This window comes from Mytilus californianus, unplaced genomic scaffold, assembly GCF_021869535.1.
Source record: "Mytilus californianus isolate M0D057914Y unplaced genomic scaffold, xbMytCali1.0.p SCAF_7, whole genome shotgun sequence".
Classification (NCBI taxonomy): Eukaryota; Metazoa; Mollusca; class Bivalvia; order Mytilida; family Mytilidae; genus Mytilus; species Mytilus californianus.
Window position 1 is genome coordinate 36,497,502 of NW_026262723.1, and position 19,218 is coordinate 36,516,719.

A 19,218-nucleotide genomic window follows, 5' to 3' on the forward strand; every position below is an offset into this window, starting at 1 on the left:
TGTGGCAGGGTTAAACATGTAGTCGAACTTCAGAACTTTTTGTATACTTCTTGGAGTGATTACTTTCTAGTTAAGCTAAATCTGATACCTTAAAACATTGAACTATTCATAAAACATGACATACCTTATATTATGATCTGATTTTTATTTGCCAACAAAAAAAGTACATGTATAAAATTTTTGCAAATACAAGATATATTTTAATACATTAAAATTTACCGATACTTATATAACCTAAATTATTGGCACTAGACCAAACCAACACAAAAAAATACAGCATTATTATGTCTATAACATGTATAATATTAGTTAATATTAAATGCTAAAACTAAATTTCATTTGCAACACGTCAAAGGGAGATAATTTTGTATAGATTGATTGAGCTACAGCACTGCCAAATGTCAGAGTTAAATACAGTACCATTCAAACGGACCAGCTCTCCAACACCCTACACCAAGGAAAATTTCAGAGTCACTCCGAGAAACTCCGATATTCCTCCCAAAATGTTGGGAGGAATTAAGGAGTAATCTCTCCCAAAATCGCGTAAATGTTAATTGTGATAGTGAGCTCACTCCCAACACCGAGGAATTAATTGCCCTAATCCTACTTTAATCTATGCCGGCACACGACTGATAGGGTAATTGGATTACCTGATGTAATAAACAATTATATTTCCGGTCTACTGTACCAGTTTAAGTGTCAAACAAGTGTATAATTTTAAATGTCTTTTTATATTGGTTAAGTTTAATTTTTGTGTTAAAAATAAGTTAAAATCTTTTCGTATTTCTTGCTTGCTAATCTAAAAATAATTTTACCTAAATGGACTTGCTTGTTTAAAAAAAACCGACATTACTGAAAAAGGTTTATAAAATTTTGTGGAAAATGTGGAAAAAAACGCGAAATTCTACTTCAAAGCTTAATAAATGTGAGCAGTTTAAAGAAAATTATGCAGGCCATAATCTTGCCGGCGAAATGACGATTTAAGTCGCCAAAGAATTTTGAAAATCGCTAAATCTAGCCGGCCGACTGACTTCATAGCGAAGTCAAATCGCTATCAAAATCGGTAAAAGGGAGACAACTTGTGATTGACAAGTCTCACAGGTAAAAAGAATGGCGGCTCACAAGGAAAATTGAGATTTTCAAAACGACCCAGGACTAATACTGTAAACGATCAAATTAGATAAATACAACGGCGACTTTGAACATCCTCGGATATAACTTTCAAAACTGTTCAAACGGAATACTGACCGCCTGTTTAAGTTATCGTTTTACGATGATTTTCATCTGAGGATGTTGCGTAATCACTCAGCTGATTTGTTTTATTTTTATTACCTACACGAGTCGATCAATTTTACTATTCAGTAGATAAAGGGTGGGAACTAACGGTAGATTTATTATATTCATTGAATAAAAATTGAAATATAAAAGGTAGAAAGACAGCTGATGGATAATGTGATTGCAAACGTACGACAATCGACCAGATTGTAATCAGCAGTGGATTTTTTCTCATGACCACTTCGTTGATATGGATGATATTTTTTAAAAAATGATAGAAATTAGCTCTTTAGGGAGCTACCATTTGATTTTTATGGGGCGGGGGGGGGGGCTAGGATGAAATTTGAAAAAAATTGGCAGGACAGGAGTTTTGAGTAAAAAAAAGGCAGGATGAGATTATTTGCAAAAAAAAAAGGCAGGATGACAATTTATGTAAAAAAAAAAGTCAGGATAAACTAAAAAAATAAAAGGCAGGACCAAATAGAGTGAAAAATATAAAGGCAGGACCGAATAGAGGGAAAAATAAATAGGCAGGACAATATTTTTCATCCTAGCCCCCCCATAAAAATCAAATGGTAGCACCCTTATCGGATAATTATTTTGCGATTGAAAGATATTTTTATTTATAGACTTACAATCTTTAACGATAATCATAATTTACAACTAACATAAAGTTTTACAAAATAATGACAAGTGGTGATCTAAATTAAATTCCCAGTCATGTGAAATTCATCAGGTAAACTGGGAGTCATATTTTTCTGGAGTTTTAAAAACAAAATTGCACATGAATTTAATGCATCATAATCTTGATAATATTACTAGGCTACTCCCTCATGTCCCAATCAACAAATTTTATTTAGAACACACTATGGTATCAATAAATAAATAACAACTATATATTGTCTAAAACTTTTTATTAAGAACTTTCTATATACTGTAAATTCAGAAATTATTGCGTGCATTTATTATAGCGATTTTGTCATTTTAGACTAAAATGCGATTTTAATTTTTGTGATATTGAGAAAAATCCTGTTTGATTCATATAAAAATTTAAAATGAGAGTTTAAATTATTGCGATCATAACCCTGTCGCATTTCTCGCAATAATAAAAACATCGCAATAGTTTCTGAATTTACAGTATATATACATTGTGTACAATAACATATGAAAAAACTGCAAGTATATCTTTTATTGAATATAAAACAATTTCCTTAGTGATACATGTGATAAGCATGAAAACATGATGCAACCGAAACGGTAATGGAATCTCACTTCTCCCTTCTCTCTCATGGAAGGAGAAGTCACTTCTCCCTCTTCAAAATCCTAGATTAGGCCCTGATTATGTGTCTCAAAGTTTTGTATACAAGCTTAAGTAAAAAAGAAAATATTATTCACCATTAGTTATGCTTAATAAGTCTATGGCATTTTCTTTTTATGATTATCTAATTGCTTGAAACAAATAAAAGATTTAAAAGCAAAATGTTGTTGTTAATTCTTTCAATTGCATTAAAGTTTTATAAAAAAAAAACTATACTTGATTTTGACCTCGTTTTTTTTTTCATCGGTAAATTAATAATTTATTTACAAAAAGGGACATACTTTTGTAAAAAATAGACGGAAACTACCGCTGATTAAATGTGAGCAGTTTAAAGAAAATTACGTGTCTCAAAGTCTTGTATATGCAAGTAAAAAAGAAAATATTATTCACCATTCGTTATGCTGAATAAGTCTACGGCATTTTTTTTTAACTATTTGTTGGCATTACTTTATATTAGGATAATAATACATTTTGCATACAAGAGGAATACTTCCACAGCTGCATTAACTTGTCTTTGCATAATATTTATTTACACACAATGAATGTAAACTTGTGTGTTGTATTTTGGACAGTGATCTTAAAAGATTTTAAAAGAAATTAATTTGCCGTGGGAAGACAATTCCACGATACACATCTCAGTGATCAACATTGTGTGGTTGAACTTGAACTTAACTTCGCTCACAATATTAAATGCTAAAAATAGCTGACATCAGTTTTATCCTCAGCACCACAAGATTTTTATATGGCTGGAAATAATATCACGTACCAGTAAACTCAGGTGACCTCTCTGAACGACCTAGGGAAAATTCATTCAGGTTTTTATACGCCCGTTTACGGGATGTATAATGGTATACTGTTGACCGTCCGTCTGTCTGTCCATCCGTCGTCAACATGTCGGGCATCAACTCAAAAAAAAATTTAACCCATATGCATGAAACTTTGGTGAATTGTTTATATCTATTGACGTGAGCTCCCTTTCATTTTTATAAATTTCAGATTTAACGTTTTGGGGTTTTATTCATTAAAAAAGGGGGGATTTTCCAGTCTTCCGACAATAACTCAAGAATGCTTTCACCAACTTGCAAGAAATTTTGATGAATTGTTTTTATCTATTGACATGAGCTCCCTTTCAATTTTTATAAATTATAGATTTTACGTACATGTATCCGAGTTACAGGGTTTTATTCATAAAAAAAGGGTGATTTTCCAGTTTTCAGACAATAACTAAAAAATGCTTTCAGCAGTTCTCATGAAACTTTGGTGAATTGTTTATATCTGTTGATGTAAGCTCCCTTTAGAATTTATAAATTTTAGATTTTACATTTCTGAGTTATGGGGTTTTATTCATTAAAAAAGGGGGGATTTTCCAGTTTTTAGACAATAACTCAAAAATGCTTTCAGCAGTTCTCATGAAACTTTGGTGAATTATTTATAGCTATTGATGTAATCTCCCTATTGATTTTCATAAATTTCTAATTTGACATTGAGAAGAAATTGAACTTTATTTGTTTAAAGTCTGACAACAGATTTACTAAGTCATAGCGCAATGTGTTCAGTGTATTGCACAACAGCAAGAAATCTTTAATTGAATATAATTTCAATTCATATAACCAATTTCAAGTTCTTTGACTACATTTATTCAGAAACCTATAATATGTCAAATATTTGATTACAATCCAAATTCAGACCTGTATCAAGCTTGAATATTGTGTCCATTTTTGCCCCAACTGTTCAGGGTTGGACCTCTGCAGGCTTATCCGGCTGCGCTCAGCGAAGCAGTTTATTAAAGTTGCTTTGTATTAATGATTGACATTTTTGTGCGTTAGTATTGAGGCTCTAGAAGGTCCTATTACAATTGATTAACCGGAATCTAAAATATAATTCTTTTCCGAATAAACGAACACAGGTCTTCTTTAACTATTTTATTTTTTAAGTTTTATCAGTCAAAACAGAACGTAGACCTGAACATTAGTTATACGTCCATGGTCAACAATATAAATTTATTGTAGATGAAAACATGATGCATGTCGTTAAGTTAGGCGTTGGTAGAGATCCTTTGTGAAAATGTGTAGATCGCTAAAATCCTGTCCAGTTTAGTCTTATTTTTTCACAAATTGTTTTCCTTGTAGCATCTGGGTACACGATATAATTTCATTTTTTTCATTTCGCCAAGGACTTTTAACGAGCAGTAAAATACAGATTGCGCTCATCCGATTTTATTTTAAATAATTAAAGATCAATAACAGAGATAAACGCATGATTTATTTCCATATAATTAATTAAGTTGTGAATGGTGTGTTGTGCCTGGGCGGGGAATTTCTCTCAGTGTTTTGTTTTTAAGAATAAAGGGCATGCATACAAAACTTATTCCCTTTGTTCAACAGAGTTGTCACTTTACAGTTTCTTTTCGGAATTCAAATAATTCAAGTCGGTCATGTACCAAGGTAGTGAAACATAATATTTTACATTGCAAAATAAATATGCACCGGCAATTGCTTACTGAGTAATTCATAAAAGATTCTAATTGTGGTAAAATCGTCTTTGTTGAAAGAACACAAAGTATGACCTGACAGGACTATAATAGAAATACAAAATAAGTTTTTTCTTCATATTTTTATTCGTTTGTACATTTTATTCCAAATGACAATGACATGGGGCAAAAACATATAAGAATAATTATCTTATGCTGAATGATAATGTCACATCTTTATCTGTCAAAGAAAGGAAAACACAGGTGCAATCAAGATCGATTAGAGGTACATAGGTAAATAATCTGGTGTATCCGATTATGTTGTCACGCGTCGTTAATTTTTAGGACATCCGATGGGAAATTAACCAAATTAACAGCCACCTGGTGTTGGGAGTGAATCTTTGGAGGAAATTGGGAGTATATTAATCCGCGGTACACAGTGTGACTCCGAAAAACACGGAAATTGGAAAAAAACGATCTGGAATCTATCCGTTTAAATGGTACTGTACATAAGCTCAAATCTAAGGTTTACTGAATATGACTATAATCCAGAATTTCCATGGAATTTTAAACTTTTATATTTGCCTTCTATATGATGGCTCTGGATTTCCAGAAATTTTTCTTTAATCAGCATCATAATATTCCATTGAATATTTTTATTTCTCTATTTGCCTTCCAGAGGCCTAGGGCTGACATTGAATTCCAGATTTTTTTCTCAACCATATCCAAAATTTTCCATGGATTTTTTCCCCAAACCACTTGTACCTTCTATAGGAGGGGTATGGATTATATCTGGAATAGCCCAATATGAGGCAAGTGTTACTTGTGAAAGAGGATGAAGTCCGTATATATATATAATATTAAAATATAATTTTTGCAAAATTTAATCTACAGTGAAATGATTTTGAATCTTACTACTAACTGACTAAGGCCACTTTCACATGAATCTCACTACGATATTTTTTATGATTTTTATTTTTTTGCGGTCGTATATTGGTATGACATTGACAGCTTCGTCGTCCGAAGACACATTGGTTTTCGCACTCTAACTTTAGTTTAAGTGAATGGATCTCTATGAAATTTTACCATAAGGTTCAATACCACAAAAGGAAGGTTGGGATTGATTTTGGGGGTTATGGTACCAACAGTTAAGGAATTAGGGGCAAAAATTAAGCATTTTTGTAACTTCCAGACATAACTTGTGTGTTAGTGTATGGATATCTCTGACATTGTACCACAAGGTTCCATATCACAAAGGGAATGCTGGGATTGATTTTCATGGGGGTAATTGCCTCAAAATTTTAGGAATTAGGGGCCAAAAAAAGGGGCAAAAGACAAGCATTTTTCTAGTTTCATGACAATAACTTGTGTGTAAGTGTATGGATCTTTCTGAAATTGTACTACAAGGTTCCATATCACAAAGGGAAAGCTGGAATTGAGTTTGGGGGTAATTGCCCAAAATGTTAAGGAATAAGGGGCCAAAAATAAGCATTTCTCTAGTTTCCAGACAATAACTTGTGTTCAAGTGTATGGATCTCTCTGAAATTGTAGTGCAAGGTACCATACCACAAAGGGAAGGCTGGGATTGATTTTGGGGGTAATTGCCTCAAAATTTTAGGAATTAGGGGCCAAAAAAGGGCAAATAACAAGCATTTTTCTAGTTTCAGGACAATAACTTGTGTGTTAGTGTATGGATTTTTATACGCCCGTCAAATTTTTGACGGGAAGTATTATGTTATACAAATGTCCGGCGTCCGTCCGTCTGTCTGTCCGTCTGTCCGTCCGTCTGTCCGTTTGTCTGTCCGTCTGTCCGTCTGTCTGTCCGGCGTAAACATGTCGCACCGTAACTTGAGAATGACTTATCCAAATTTCATGAAACTTAAAATAGTTGTTTCTTATGATGGTCAAACGATCTGTATCCTTTTTGGTGAAAATAAGATTAAAACTTTTTGAGTTACAGGACTTAGTAACTAAAACAGGTGTGTGTTTTTTTTCACATGTCGCGCCGTATCTCAAAAACAATTTATGATTATTGCTTAAAACTTTACACACTTCTTAGTTATATTAATCTTAAGATCTGTATACTTTTTGGTGATGATTCAAAATTTTATTTTTGAGTTATTGAGTATTTTGTTAAAAAGGGGGAGGGGTTTTTCACATGTCGCGCCGTATCTCAAAAACAGTTTATGATTATTGCTTAAAACTTTACACACTTCTTAGTTATATCAACCTTAAGATCTGTATACTTTTTGGTTTTGATTCAAAATTTTATTTTTGAGTTATTGAGTATTTTGTAAAAAAAGGGGGAGGGGTTTTTCACATGTCGCGCCATATCTCAAAAATGATTTATGATTATTGCTTAAAATTTTACACACTTCTTAGTTATATTAATCTAAAGATCTGTATACTTTTTGGTTTTGATTCAAAATTTTATTTTTGAGATATTGATTTTTTTTTTTAAAAGGGGTGTTTTCACATGTTGCGCCGTATCTCAAAAACGATTTATGATTATTGCTTAAAATTTTACACACTTCTTAGTTATATTAATCTAAAGATCTGTATACTTTTTGGTTTTGATTCAAAATTTTATTTTATAGATATTGAGTTTTTTGTAAAAAAAAAAAGGGGGTTTTCGCATGTCACGCCGTATGTCAGAAACTATTTATGCTTATTGCATAAAAATTCACACACAAGACGACGGGCGTATCATGCGCTCATGGCGCAGCTGTTTATTATGAAATTGTACTACAAGGTTCCATATCACAAAGGGAAAGCTGGGTTTGAGTTTGGGGGTAATTGCCCTTAACGTTTAGGAATTTGGGGCCAAAAGGGGCCAAAAAACAAGCATTTTCTAATTTCCAGACAATAACTTGTGTTCAAGTGTATGGATCTCTCTGAAATTGTACTGCAAGGTACCATACCACAAAGGGAAGTCTGGGATTGAGTTTGGGGGTGATGAATCACAAGGGGGTTCAAAAAATTGGGGGGGGGATTTTTTTTCCTTTTTTTTTCTTTAAAATTTTCCATTTTAAATTGGTTATTTCTGATTTATATATAAAAGCAAATAATAATGATATGGTTTGAATAGGTAAATTAAAAATTTTCAAGTTCTTAGACCACATTCATTCTGTGTCAGAAACCTATGCTGTGTCAAATATTTAATCACAATCCAAATTCAGTGCTGTATCAAGCTTGAATGTTGTGTCCATACTTGCCCCAACTGTTCAGGGTTCGACCTCTGCGGTTGTATCAAGCTGCGCCCAGCGGAGCATTTTATTTATGGGAGTCTTGGGACTCATCACTTTTTGAAAAGGTGAGTCAAATGAAAAATCCATAGTACGTTGTGCTGTTTTAAGATGAACAGTCTTATTTTGCTTATTTCACTTCCTCAATTGAAATTGAATGGAATGGTTTTTAGCACAATGAATACTGATTACGTGTAAGTAAGTTATGATTACAAATATATACAACAAACAAATCTTTGTTAACTAAATCCCTATAGAACATTTAATGTATGGGGTTTTCTCTTTAATGAAGACTGTTCAGTGAATTGTAGTTGTTTGTATCCTTGCCCAAATGGCTTCTGAGGATAGTTGTCTCATTTCCAAATCGACCTTTCTACCATTTATGCTTTCTTTTGGGGGCACAATATGTTCTAAAAATTCATAGGAATACAAGAAAGATAACTCAATTATAATTTTTTCTAGCATTGAAATACCAACTCAAGATATGTCTTCATACTTTAGGACTTATACATTGTAGGATTAGGATGTCTTTTGATTTTATATATATGGTGCTAAGTTAAGAGGGTTTTGGTAGGGGAGTGGGCTTGGGTCATCATTTTCTGTATTCTTTTTTTTTATATACAAATTTTCTCTTATTATGTATATTTAAGCACCCATTATTCTTTCTTCTTCATTTTTTGGCCCATTTTCTTTATTCTTTAATTTTACTCTATTCTGTAGCACATACAGACCATAAACTAGTTACGATGTATAAGGACAGGAACATTGACCAATAGATTCATTATATTAGTCTCTGTTTTGAGACATAAAAATCAAATAAAAAATATACAATATATATGTCTTTTGAAGAAAAAACTACTGTTTTGTTTTAATCTTTATTGTTAAACAGTATTTTTATTTGTATACATGTACTTACACTATGAAAGACTGAAAAAGAAATGAAACTACACATGTTTTTTCATGTATTTATATATGTGACCACACAATTGCATGATTAATTGTCACTCAAAGTAAAATATGGAAGGGATGCAAACGAAAGCGACACATCCTCTTAGATTTGATGACATCTCTCCCCCACCCTTGATTTTCATTCTGTGATGAACCCTGGCATGGGTATGGTTGGTAACAATCAGCATCCTCTTAGAATTGATGACATCTCTCCCCCATCCTTGATTTTCATTCTGTGGTGAACCCTGGGTGTGGTAAGTAACAATCTGCATCCTCTTAGAATTAATGACATCTCTCCACCACCCTTGATTTTCATTCTGTGGTGAACCCTGGGTATGGTTGGTAACAATCAGCATCCTCTTAGAATTGATGACATCTCTCCCCCACCCTTGATTTTCATTCTGTGGTGAACCCTGGGTGTGGTAAGTAACAATCTGCATCCTCTTAGAATTAATGACATCTCTCCACCACCCTTGATTTTCATTCTGTGGTGAACCCTGGGTATGGTTGGTAACAATCAGCATCCTCTTAGAATTGATGACATCTCTCCCCCACCCTTGATTTTCATTCTGTGGTTAACCCTGGGTGTGGTAAGTAACAATCTGCATTCTCTTAGAATTAATGACATCTCTCCCCACCCTTGATTTTCATTCTGTGGTTAACCCTGGGTGTGGTTAGTAACAATCTGCATCCTCTTAGAATTGATTACATCTCTCCCCCACCCTTGGTTTTCATTCTGTGGTGAACCCTGGGTATGGTTAGTAACAATCTGCATCCTCTAAGAATTGATGACATCTCTCCCCCACCCTTGATTTTCATTCTGTGGTGAACCCTGGGTGTGGTTAGTAACAATCTGCATCCTCTTAGAATTGATGACATCTCTCCCCCACCCTTGATTTTCATTCTGTGGTGAACCCTGGGTATGGTTAGTAACAATCTGCATCCTCTTAGAATTGATGACATCTCTCCCCCACCCTTGGTTTTCATTCTGTGGTGAACCCTGGGTGTGGTTAGTAACAATCTGCATCCTCTTAGAATTGATGACATCTCTCCCCCACCCTTGATTTTCATTCTGTGGTTAACCCTGGGTATGGTTAGTAACAATCTGCATTCTCTTAGAATTAATGACATCTCTCCCCCACCCTTGATTTTCATTCTGTGGTGAACCTTGAGTATGGTTAGTAACAATCTGCATCCTCTTAGAATTGATGACATCTCTCCCTGACCCTTGGTTTTCATTCTGTGGTGAACCCTGGGTATGGTTAGTAACAATCTGCATCCTCTTAAAATTGATGACATCTCTCCCCCACCCTTGGTTTTCATTCTGTGGTGAACCCTGGGTATGGTTAGTAACAATCTGCATTCTCTTAGAATTAATGACATCTCTCCCCCACTCTTGATTTTCATTCTGTGGTGAACCTTGAGTATGGTTAGTAACAATCTGCATCCTCTTAGAATTGATGACATCTCTCCCTGACCCTTGGTTTTCATTCTGTGGTGAACCCTGGGTATGGTTAGTAACAATCTGCATCCTCTTAAAATTGATGACATCTCTCCCCCACCCTTGGTTTTCATTCTGTGGTGAACCCTGGGTATGGTTAGTAACAATCTGCATTCTCTTAGAATTAATGACATCTCTCCCCCACCCTTGATTTTCATTCTGTGGTGAACCCTGGGTATGGTTAGTAACAATCTGCATGCTTGGTTTTCATTCTGCGGTGGTTCCTGGGTATGGTTAGTAACAATCTGCATCCTCTTAGAATTGATGACATCTCCCCCCCACCCTTGGTTTTCATTCTGTGATGAACCCTGGGTGTGGTTTGTAACAATCTGCATTCTCTTAGAATTGATGACATCTCTCCCCCACCCTTGATATTCATTCTGTGGTGAACCCTGGGTATGGTTAGTAACAATCTGCATCCTCTTAGAATTGATGACATCTCTCCCCCACCCTTGATTTTCATTCTGTGGTGAACCCTGGGTATGGTTAGTAACAATCTGCATCCTCTTAGAATTGATGACATCTCTCCCCCACCCTTGGTTTTCATTCTGTGGTGAACCCTGGGTGTGGTTAGTAACAATCTGCATCCTCTTAGAATTGATGACATCTCTCCCCCACCCTTGATTTTCATTCTGTGGTTAACCCTGGGTATGGTTAGTAACAATCTGCATTCTCTTAGAATTAATGACATCTCTCCCCCACCCTTGATTTTCATTCTGTGGTGAACCTTGAGTATGGTTAGTAACAATCTGCATCCTCTTAGAATTGATGACATCTCTCCCTGACCCTTGGTTTTCATTCTGTGGTGAACCCTGGGTATGGTTAGTAACAATCTGCATCCTCTTAAAATTGATGACATCTCTCCCCCACCCTTGGTTTTCATTCTGTGGTGAACCCTGGGTATGGTTAGTAACAATCTGCATTCTCTTAGAATTAATGACATCTCTCCCCCACCCTTGATTTTCATTCTGTGGTGAACCTTGAGTATGGTTAGTAACAATCTGCATCCTCTTAGAATTGATGACATCTCTCCCTGACCCTTGGTTTTCATTCTGTGGTGAACCCTGGGTATGGTTAGTAACAATCTGCATCCTCTTAAAATTGATGACATCTCTCCCCCACCCTTGGTTTTCATTCTGTGGTGAACCCTGGGTATGGTTAGTAACAATCTGCATTCTCTTAGAATTAATGACATCTCTCCCCCACCCTTGATTTTCATTCTGTGGTGAACCCTGGGTATGGTTAGTAACAATCTGCATGCTTGGTTTTCATTCTGCGGTGGTTCCTGGGTATGGTTAGTAACAATCTGCATCCTCTTAGAATTGATGACATCTCCCCCCCACCCTTGGTTTTCATTCTGTGATGAACCCTGGGTGTGGTTTGTAACAATCTGCATTCTCTTAGAATTGATGACATCTCTCCCCCACCCTTGATATTCATTCTGTGGTGAACCCTGGGTATGGTTAGTAACAATCTGCATCCTCTTAGAATTGATGACATCTCTCCCCCACCCTTGATTTTCATTCTGTGGTGAACCTTGAGTATGGTTGGTAACAATCTGCATCCTCTTAGAATTGATGACATCTCTCCCCCACTCTTGATTTTCATTCTGTGGTGAACCCTGGGTATGGTTAGTAACAATCTGCATCCTCTTAGAATTGATGACATCTCTCCCCCACCCTTGATTTCCATTCTGTGGTGAACCCTGGGTGTGGTAAGTAACAATCTGCATCCTCTTAGAATTGATGACATCTCTCCCCTACCCTTGATTTTCATTCTGTGGTGAACCCTGGGTATGGTTGGTAACAATCAGCATCCTCTTAGAATTGATGACATCTCTCCCCCACCCTTGATTTTCATTCTGTGGTGAACCCTGGGTTTGGTTAGTAACAATCTGCATCCTCTTAGAATTGATGACATCTCTCCCCCACCCTTGGTTTTCATTATGTGGTGAACCCTGGGTATGGTTAGTAACAATCTGCATCCTCTTAGAATTGATGACATCTCTCCCCCACCCTTGATTTTTATACGCCCGTTTACGGGACGTATTATGGTATACCGTTGTCCGTCTGTCCGTCCGTCCGTCTGTCCGTCTGTCCGTCCGTCTGTCCGTCGTCAACATGTCGGACATTAACTCAAAATTGCTTAAACCAATTTGCATAAAACTTTGGTGAATTGTTTATATCTATTGACGTGAGCTCCCTTTCGTTTTTTATAAAATTTAGATTTTACGTTTCCGAGTTATGGGGTTTTATTCATTAAAAAAAGGGGGATTTTCCAGTTTTCGGACAATAAGTCAAGAATGCTTTCACCAACTTGCAAGAAATTGTGGTGAATTGTTTATATCTATTGACATGAGCTCCCTTTTGATTTTTATAAATTTTAGATTTTACATTTCCGAGTTACTGGGTTTTATTCATAAAAAAGGGGGGACTTTCCAGTTATCAGACAAAAACTCACAAATGCTTTCAGCAATTCTTATGAAACTTTGGTGAATTGTTTGTATGTATTGATGTAAGCTCCCTTTAGAATTTTATAAATTTTACATTTTACATTTCTAAGTTATGGGGTTTTATTCATTAAAACGGGGTGATTTCCCAGTTTTCTCACAATAACTCAAAAATGCTGTCACCAATTCTCATGAAACTTTGGTAAATTGTTTATATCTATTGATGTAAGCTCCCTTTTTATTTTCATAAATTTCTAATATGACATTGAGAATTAATTATACTTTATTTGTTTATACTGTGACAACAGATTTACTAAGTATTGCACAACAGCAAGAAATCTTTAATTGAACATAAATTCAATTCATATAACCAATTTCAAGTTCTTTGAATACATTTATTCAGACACCTATAATATGTCAAATATTTAATTACAATCCAAATTCAGACCTGAATCAAGCTTGAATATTGTGTCCATTTTTGCCCCAACTGTTCAGGGTTGGACCTCTGCGGGCGTATCTAGCTGCGCTCAGCGAAGCAGTTTATTATTCTGTGGTGAACCCTGGGTGTGGTTAGTAACAATCTGCATCCTCTTAGAATTGATGACATCTCTCCCCCACCCTTGATTTTCATTCTGTGGTGAACCCTGGGTATGGTTAGTAACAATCTGCATCCTCTTAGAATTGATGACATCTCTCCCCCACCCTTGGTTTTCATTCTGTGGTGAACCCTGGGTGTGGTTAGTAACAATCTGCATCCTCTTGGAATTGATGACATCTCTCCCCCACCCTTGATTTTCATTCTGTGGTTAACCCTGGGTATGGTTAATAACAATCTGCATTCTCTTAGAATTAATGACATCTCTCCCCCACCCTTGATTTTCATTCTGTTGTGAACCTTGAGTATGGTTAGAAACAATTTGCATCCTCTTAGAATTGATGACATCTCTCCCCCACCCTTGGTTTTCATTCTGTGGTGAACCCTGGGTATGGTTAGTAACAATCTGCATCCTCTTAAAATTGATGACATCTCTCCCCCACCCTTGGTTTTCATTCTGAGGTGAACCCTGGGTGTGGTTAGTAACAATCTGCATCCTCTTAGAATTAATGACATCTCTCCCCCACCCTTGATTTTCATTCTGTGGTGAACCCTGGGTATGGTTAGTAACAATCTGCATCCTTGGTTTTCATTCTGCGGTGGTTCCTGGGTATGGTTAGTAACAATCTGCATCCTCTTAGAATTGATGACATCTCTCCCCCACCCTTGGTTTTCATTCTGTGGTGAACCCTGGGTGTGGTTTGTAACAATCTGCATTCTCTTAGAATTAATGACATCTCTCCCCCACCCTTGATTTTCATTCTGTGGTGAACCCTGGGTGTGGTTAGTAACAATCTGCATTCTCTTAGAATTGATGACATCTCTCCCCCACCCTTGATTTTCATTCTGTGGTGAACCCTGGGTATGGTTAGTAACAATCTGCATCCTCTTAGAATTGATGACATCTCTCCCCCACCCTTGATTTTCATTCTGTGGTTAACCCTGGGTGTGGTAACAATCTGCATTCTCTTAGAATTAATGACATCTCTCCCCACCCTTGATTTTCATTCTGTGGTTAACCCTGGGTGTGGTTAGTAACAATCTGCATCCTCTTAGAATTGATGACATCTCTCCCCCACCCTTGATTTTCATTCTGTGGTGAACCTTGAGTATGGTTGGTAATAATCTGATTGACATACAGGTCCTGTGTCAACGATTTGGTTACCATGGTTACAAGGATCTGACAACACTCCATTCTACTTTCTGTTTTGGAAATTATTACATCAGCCAATGAAATTTCTGCCTTCAAATTTTTGAAGGTGTGCATAATTACCACAACATCATCATGACCAGTGGATGATCCTAATAGATCTTCAAAAGAGAAGGTAGAACAGAGTGTTTTTAGGTCGTTTTGGATGCAAAGTAGGGAGACAGGATTTGTATTTTAATCGGATTGGGTTAGTTAAAAAGTATGAATACACAGTTCTATTTGTATTTTTAAAAAGACTCTATACTCGTTTTCAAAATGAATATAACATGTAGACCTCAATACATAATAAGCACCTTGATGTTACATGTATAAAGGTAATGTTAGTTACAGTCCACTAAAGAATAGCGTCAAATCTTTGACACCTATAGCTGGCAAACATTTTGTACTTAAGGTAGCACAGAAAATGAAATATTAAGCATCACCAACCGTACAAACAATCTAATTAAAATATAGATGCTGTGTCCACACTTTGTTAACAATTGTCTGATAACACTCTGTTTTACTTTCTGTTCTGGTGATTATTACATCAGCCAATTAAATTTCTTCCTCCAATATTTGAAGGTACATGTAACATGACGACAAACCAGAGGATCCCCAAAGGTCTTTAGATCAGAAAGTAGAAGGGAGCGTTGTCAGATCCTTGTAATCAAAGCGTAGACACAGGATCTCTATTTTAACCAGATTGCCATTCAAAAGAAGGGTGAATTCAGGTGCTCTGGAAGGATATGCAGTTCCTGTCCTACTGATGGCACCCAAAATAATTAATTGTCCCCAATTCTTATCATAAAAAAATGTAGTACACACAACCCTTTACCAATTATTCCCATATATTTTGTACTTACGTTTCCAAAATACGTACATGTACACTGTATACAAATTTTGTAAATTTTAAATGAATAATTTATGTTTATATATACATGAACATGTATATATAATGGTTTATTTTATTTCTATTACAGCCATTGGTAGATTGTGTGAAAAATGTAAGTACCTGTTTTACTATAAGTCGGATAGAGAAGAAAATTGTTTTGCTTACATGACTCCAAGTTTAAATGCCAGATTAGATGAAATATTATCAAACTCCTTTGTTTTTACCCTCTGTACATATGTTGGACTCTGATTGACATCCAATGTGACATCACATTCTCAATTCAGTGTCCAATATTTTTACCCTCTATTGAGTAGAATGGACATCCAATGTGACGTCATTTATTACCAAAACGATGTCCAATCAATTAGAGTCTCTTCTCATCGATGTCCAATATCATTTTTATGCCCCGCCATAGCAGAGGGGGCATTAAGTTTTACCCTTGTTTGTCCGTATGTACAAAGTAATGGTTTCCGTTCTTTAACTTTAGTTTGCCTCAACCAAATGTTATGAAACTTATACAAAATGCTTATTACCACAAAACACAGATCAAGTTTGAATTTTGGTGGTGTCACTTTAGATGTTCTAGAGTTATGCCCTTTACAAGTTGAAAAATTACTGAATTTTTCATTTCTTTTCTCTAACTTAAGTTTTCCTCAACAAATTGTTATAAAACTTATACACAATACTTATTACCACAAAACTCAGATCAAGTCCAAATTTGGGAAGTGTCACTTTTACCTTTCTTCTGTTATGTCCCTTTATAACTTTATATGATATGCAAGCGGGGGCATCATCTGTGTCCCATGGACACATTCCCCATTTAACTTTTTGGCTTCATGTTGAAGGCCTCACTGTGACTTTGGGATGAAGAACAGCAATAAAAGCACTGTTCCTTCGGTTTTTATACGACCGCAAAAATTGAAAATTTTTTGGTCGTATATTGCAATTGGTATGACGTTGGCGTCGTCGTCGTCGTCGTCCGGCGTCGTCCGAAGACACATTGGTTTTCGCACTCTAACTTTAGTTTAAGTGAATGGATCTCCATGAAATTTTACCATAAGGTTCAATACCATGAAAGGAAGGTTGGGATTGATTTTGGGGGTTATGGTACCAACAGTTAAGGAATTAGGGGCCAAAAAGGGGCCAACAATAAGCATTTTTGTAACTTCCAGACAATAACTTGTGTGTAAGTGTATGGATCTCTCTGACATTGTACCACAAGGTTCCATATCACAAAGGGAAGGCTGTAATTGATTTTGGGGGTAATTGCCTCAAAATGTTAGGAATTAGGGGCCAAAAAAGGGGCAAAAAACAAGCATTTTTCTAGTTTCATGACAATAACTTGTGTGTAAGTGTTTGGATATTTCTGAAATTGTACTACAAGGTTCCATATCACAAAGGGAAAGCTGGAATTGAGTTTGGGGGTAATTGCCCGAAACGTTTGGGAATTGGGGGCCGAAAAGGGGCCAAAAATAAGCATTTTTCTAGTTTCCAGACAATAACTTGTGTTCAAGTGTATGGATCTCTCTGAAATTGTACTGCAAGGTACCATACCACAAAGGGAAGGCTGAGATTGAGTTTGGGGGTGATGAATCATAAGGGGGTTCAAAAAATTTGGGGGGGGATTTTTTTTTTTCTTTTTTTTTTTCTTTTTTTCCTTTTTTTTTTCTTTTAAAATTTTCCTTTTTAAGTTGGTTATTTCTGATTTATATTTAAAAGCAAATAATAATGATATGGTAGGAGATACACACCAAACAGGATGTGTAAATTATTATATAATAAGTATTGTGCAATAGCAAGAAATATCCAATAGCACAATATTGCGCAATAGCAAGAAATTGTCAATTGTACAGTATTGCGTAATAGCAAGAAATAATCAATTGCACAGTATTGTGCAAAAGAAGATACTTTGTATAAATTGCTTATTTCTTGATCAATTTCAATGGGGTTTTATTCTTGAATTCTTGGGGTTCTTTAATATGCTGAATCTAACCATGTATTAAGTTTTTGGATTTTGGGCCCCGTTTTTAAATTGGTCCACATTGAGGTCCAAAGGGTCCAAAATTTAACTTTGTTTGATTTCATCAAAAATTGAATTATTGGGGTTCTTTGATATGCCGAATCTAACCGTGTATTTAGATTCTTAATTTTTGGTTCTGTTTTCAAATTGGTCTACATAAAGGTCCAAAGGGTCCAAAATTAAACTTAGTTTGATTTTAACAAAAATTGAATTTTTAGGGTTCTTTGATATGCTGAATCTAAACATGTATTTAGATTTTTGATTATGGGCCCAGTTTTCAAGTTGGTCCAAATCGGGGTCCAAAATTAAACTTTGTTTGATTTCAACAAAAATTGAATATATGGGGTTCTTTGATATGCTGAATCTAACCATGTATTTAGATTTTTGATTTTTGGGCCCTGTTATCATTTTTGTCCACATTGAGATCAAAAGGGTCCAAAATTAAACTTTGTTTGATTTCATCAAAAATTGAATTCTTGGGGTTCTTTGATATGCTGAATCTAACCATGTATTTAGATTTTGGATATTGAACCATAATAGGTGAATGTCCAATTTAAAATTTTTAAGTTCTTAGACCACATTCATTCTGTGTCAGAAACCTATGCTGTGTCAAATATTTAATCACAATCCAAATTCAGAGCTGTATCAAGCTTGAATGTTGTGTCCATACTTGCCCCAACTGTTCAGGGTTCGACCTCTGCGGTCGTATCAAGCTGCGCCCTGCGGAGCATATTATTGTTTGTTTTTTTTACTGTGTGTGTTCTGATTTTATGTCATAGATGAATACCCCATATCCTTTGTTTTTCTATTGTACAATTACAAACGAAAGTGAACCAACGCCTGGTGAGTCTGTAGTGAGTTAGAGTCCCTGAAGTGGATACCTCGGGTATGCAGGGTCGTTATGATGAAACACAATAATGTAGAAAGTCTTATAACAACAACACTGGAGGGACTGCTGCAGAAAATTTATTGATCGACATGTTTCGGTGCCTAGGGCACCGTCATCAGGATACAAATAATACATTGAACATACTTAAGTGTACAATCGGGTTGTCTTGTGACAACGTCATAGTATAGTAGTTGTTATGAAAGGGAAGTAATAGTGAAAGTATAAATAGAAAATGTATATAAATAGATTGTCAACATGAAAATGAAAGTAAATTAAAATTGTTTGTATATCAACTCTGTGTTATTATTGTCTCAGCTAAAAATGTTATAAATAGAATGTACAAACACATGTCTGTCCCATAGTTCTTCCGGTAGCTCATCTAAACATATGGTTTCATCACTGCTGCTTGTTGTCAGGTCTATGTAGT

The 19,218-nt window shown here is 35.6% G+C and overlaps 1 protein-coding gene across 2 annotated transcripts in view; it reads left to right on the forward strand.

Moving 5' to 3' along the window:
- LOC127710097 (PHD finger-like domain-containing protein 5A) overlaps positions 1-19,218 on the forward strand; it is a 36,371-nt gene that overhangs the window by 668 nt on the left and 16,485 nt on the right. For both annotated transcript variants that reach the window (XM_052215850.1, XM_052215851.1), the window contains exon 2: positions 15,971-15,994. In XM_052215850.1, the coding sequence (XP_052071810.1) occupies positions 15,971-15,994 (24 nt within the window). The remainder of the gene's footprint in view (positions 1-15,970; positions 15,995-19,218) is intronic.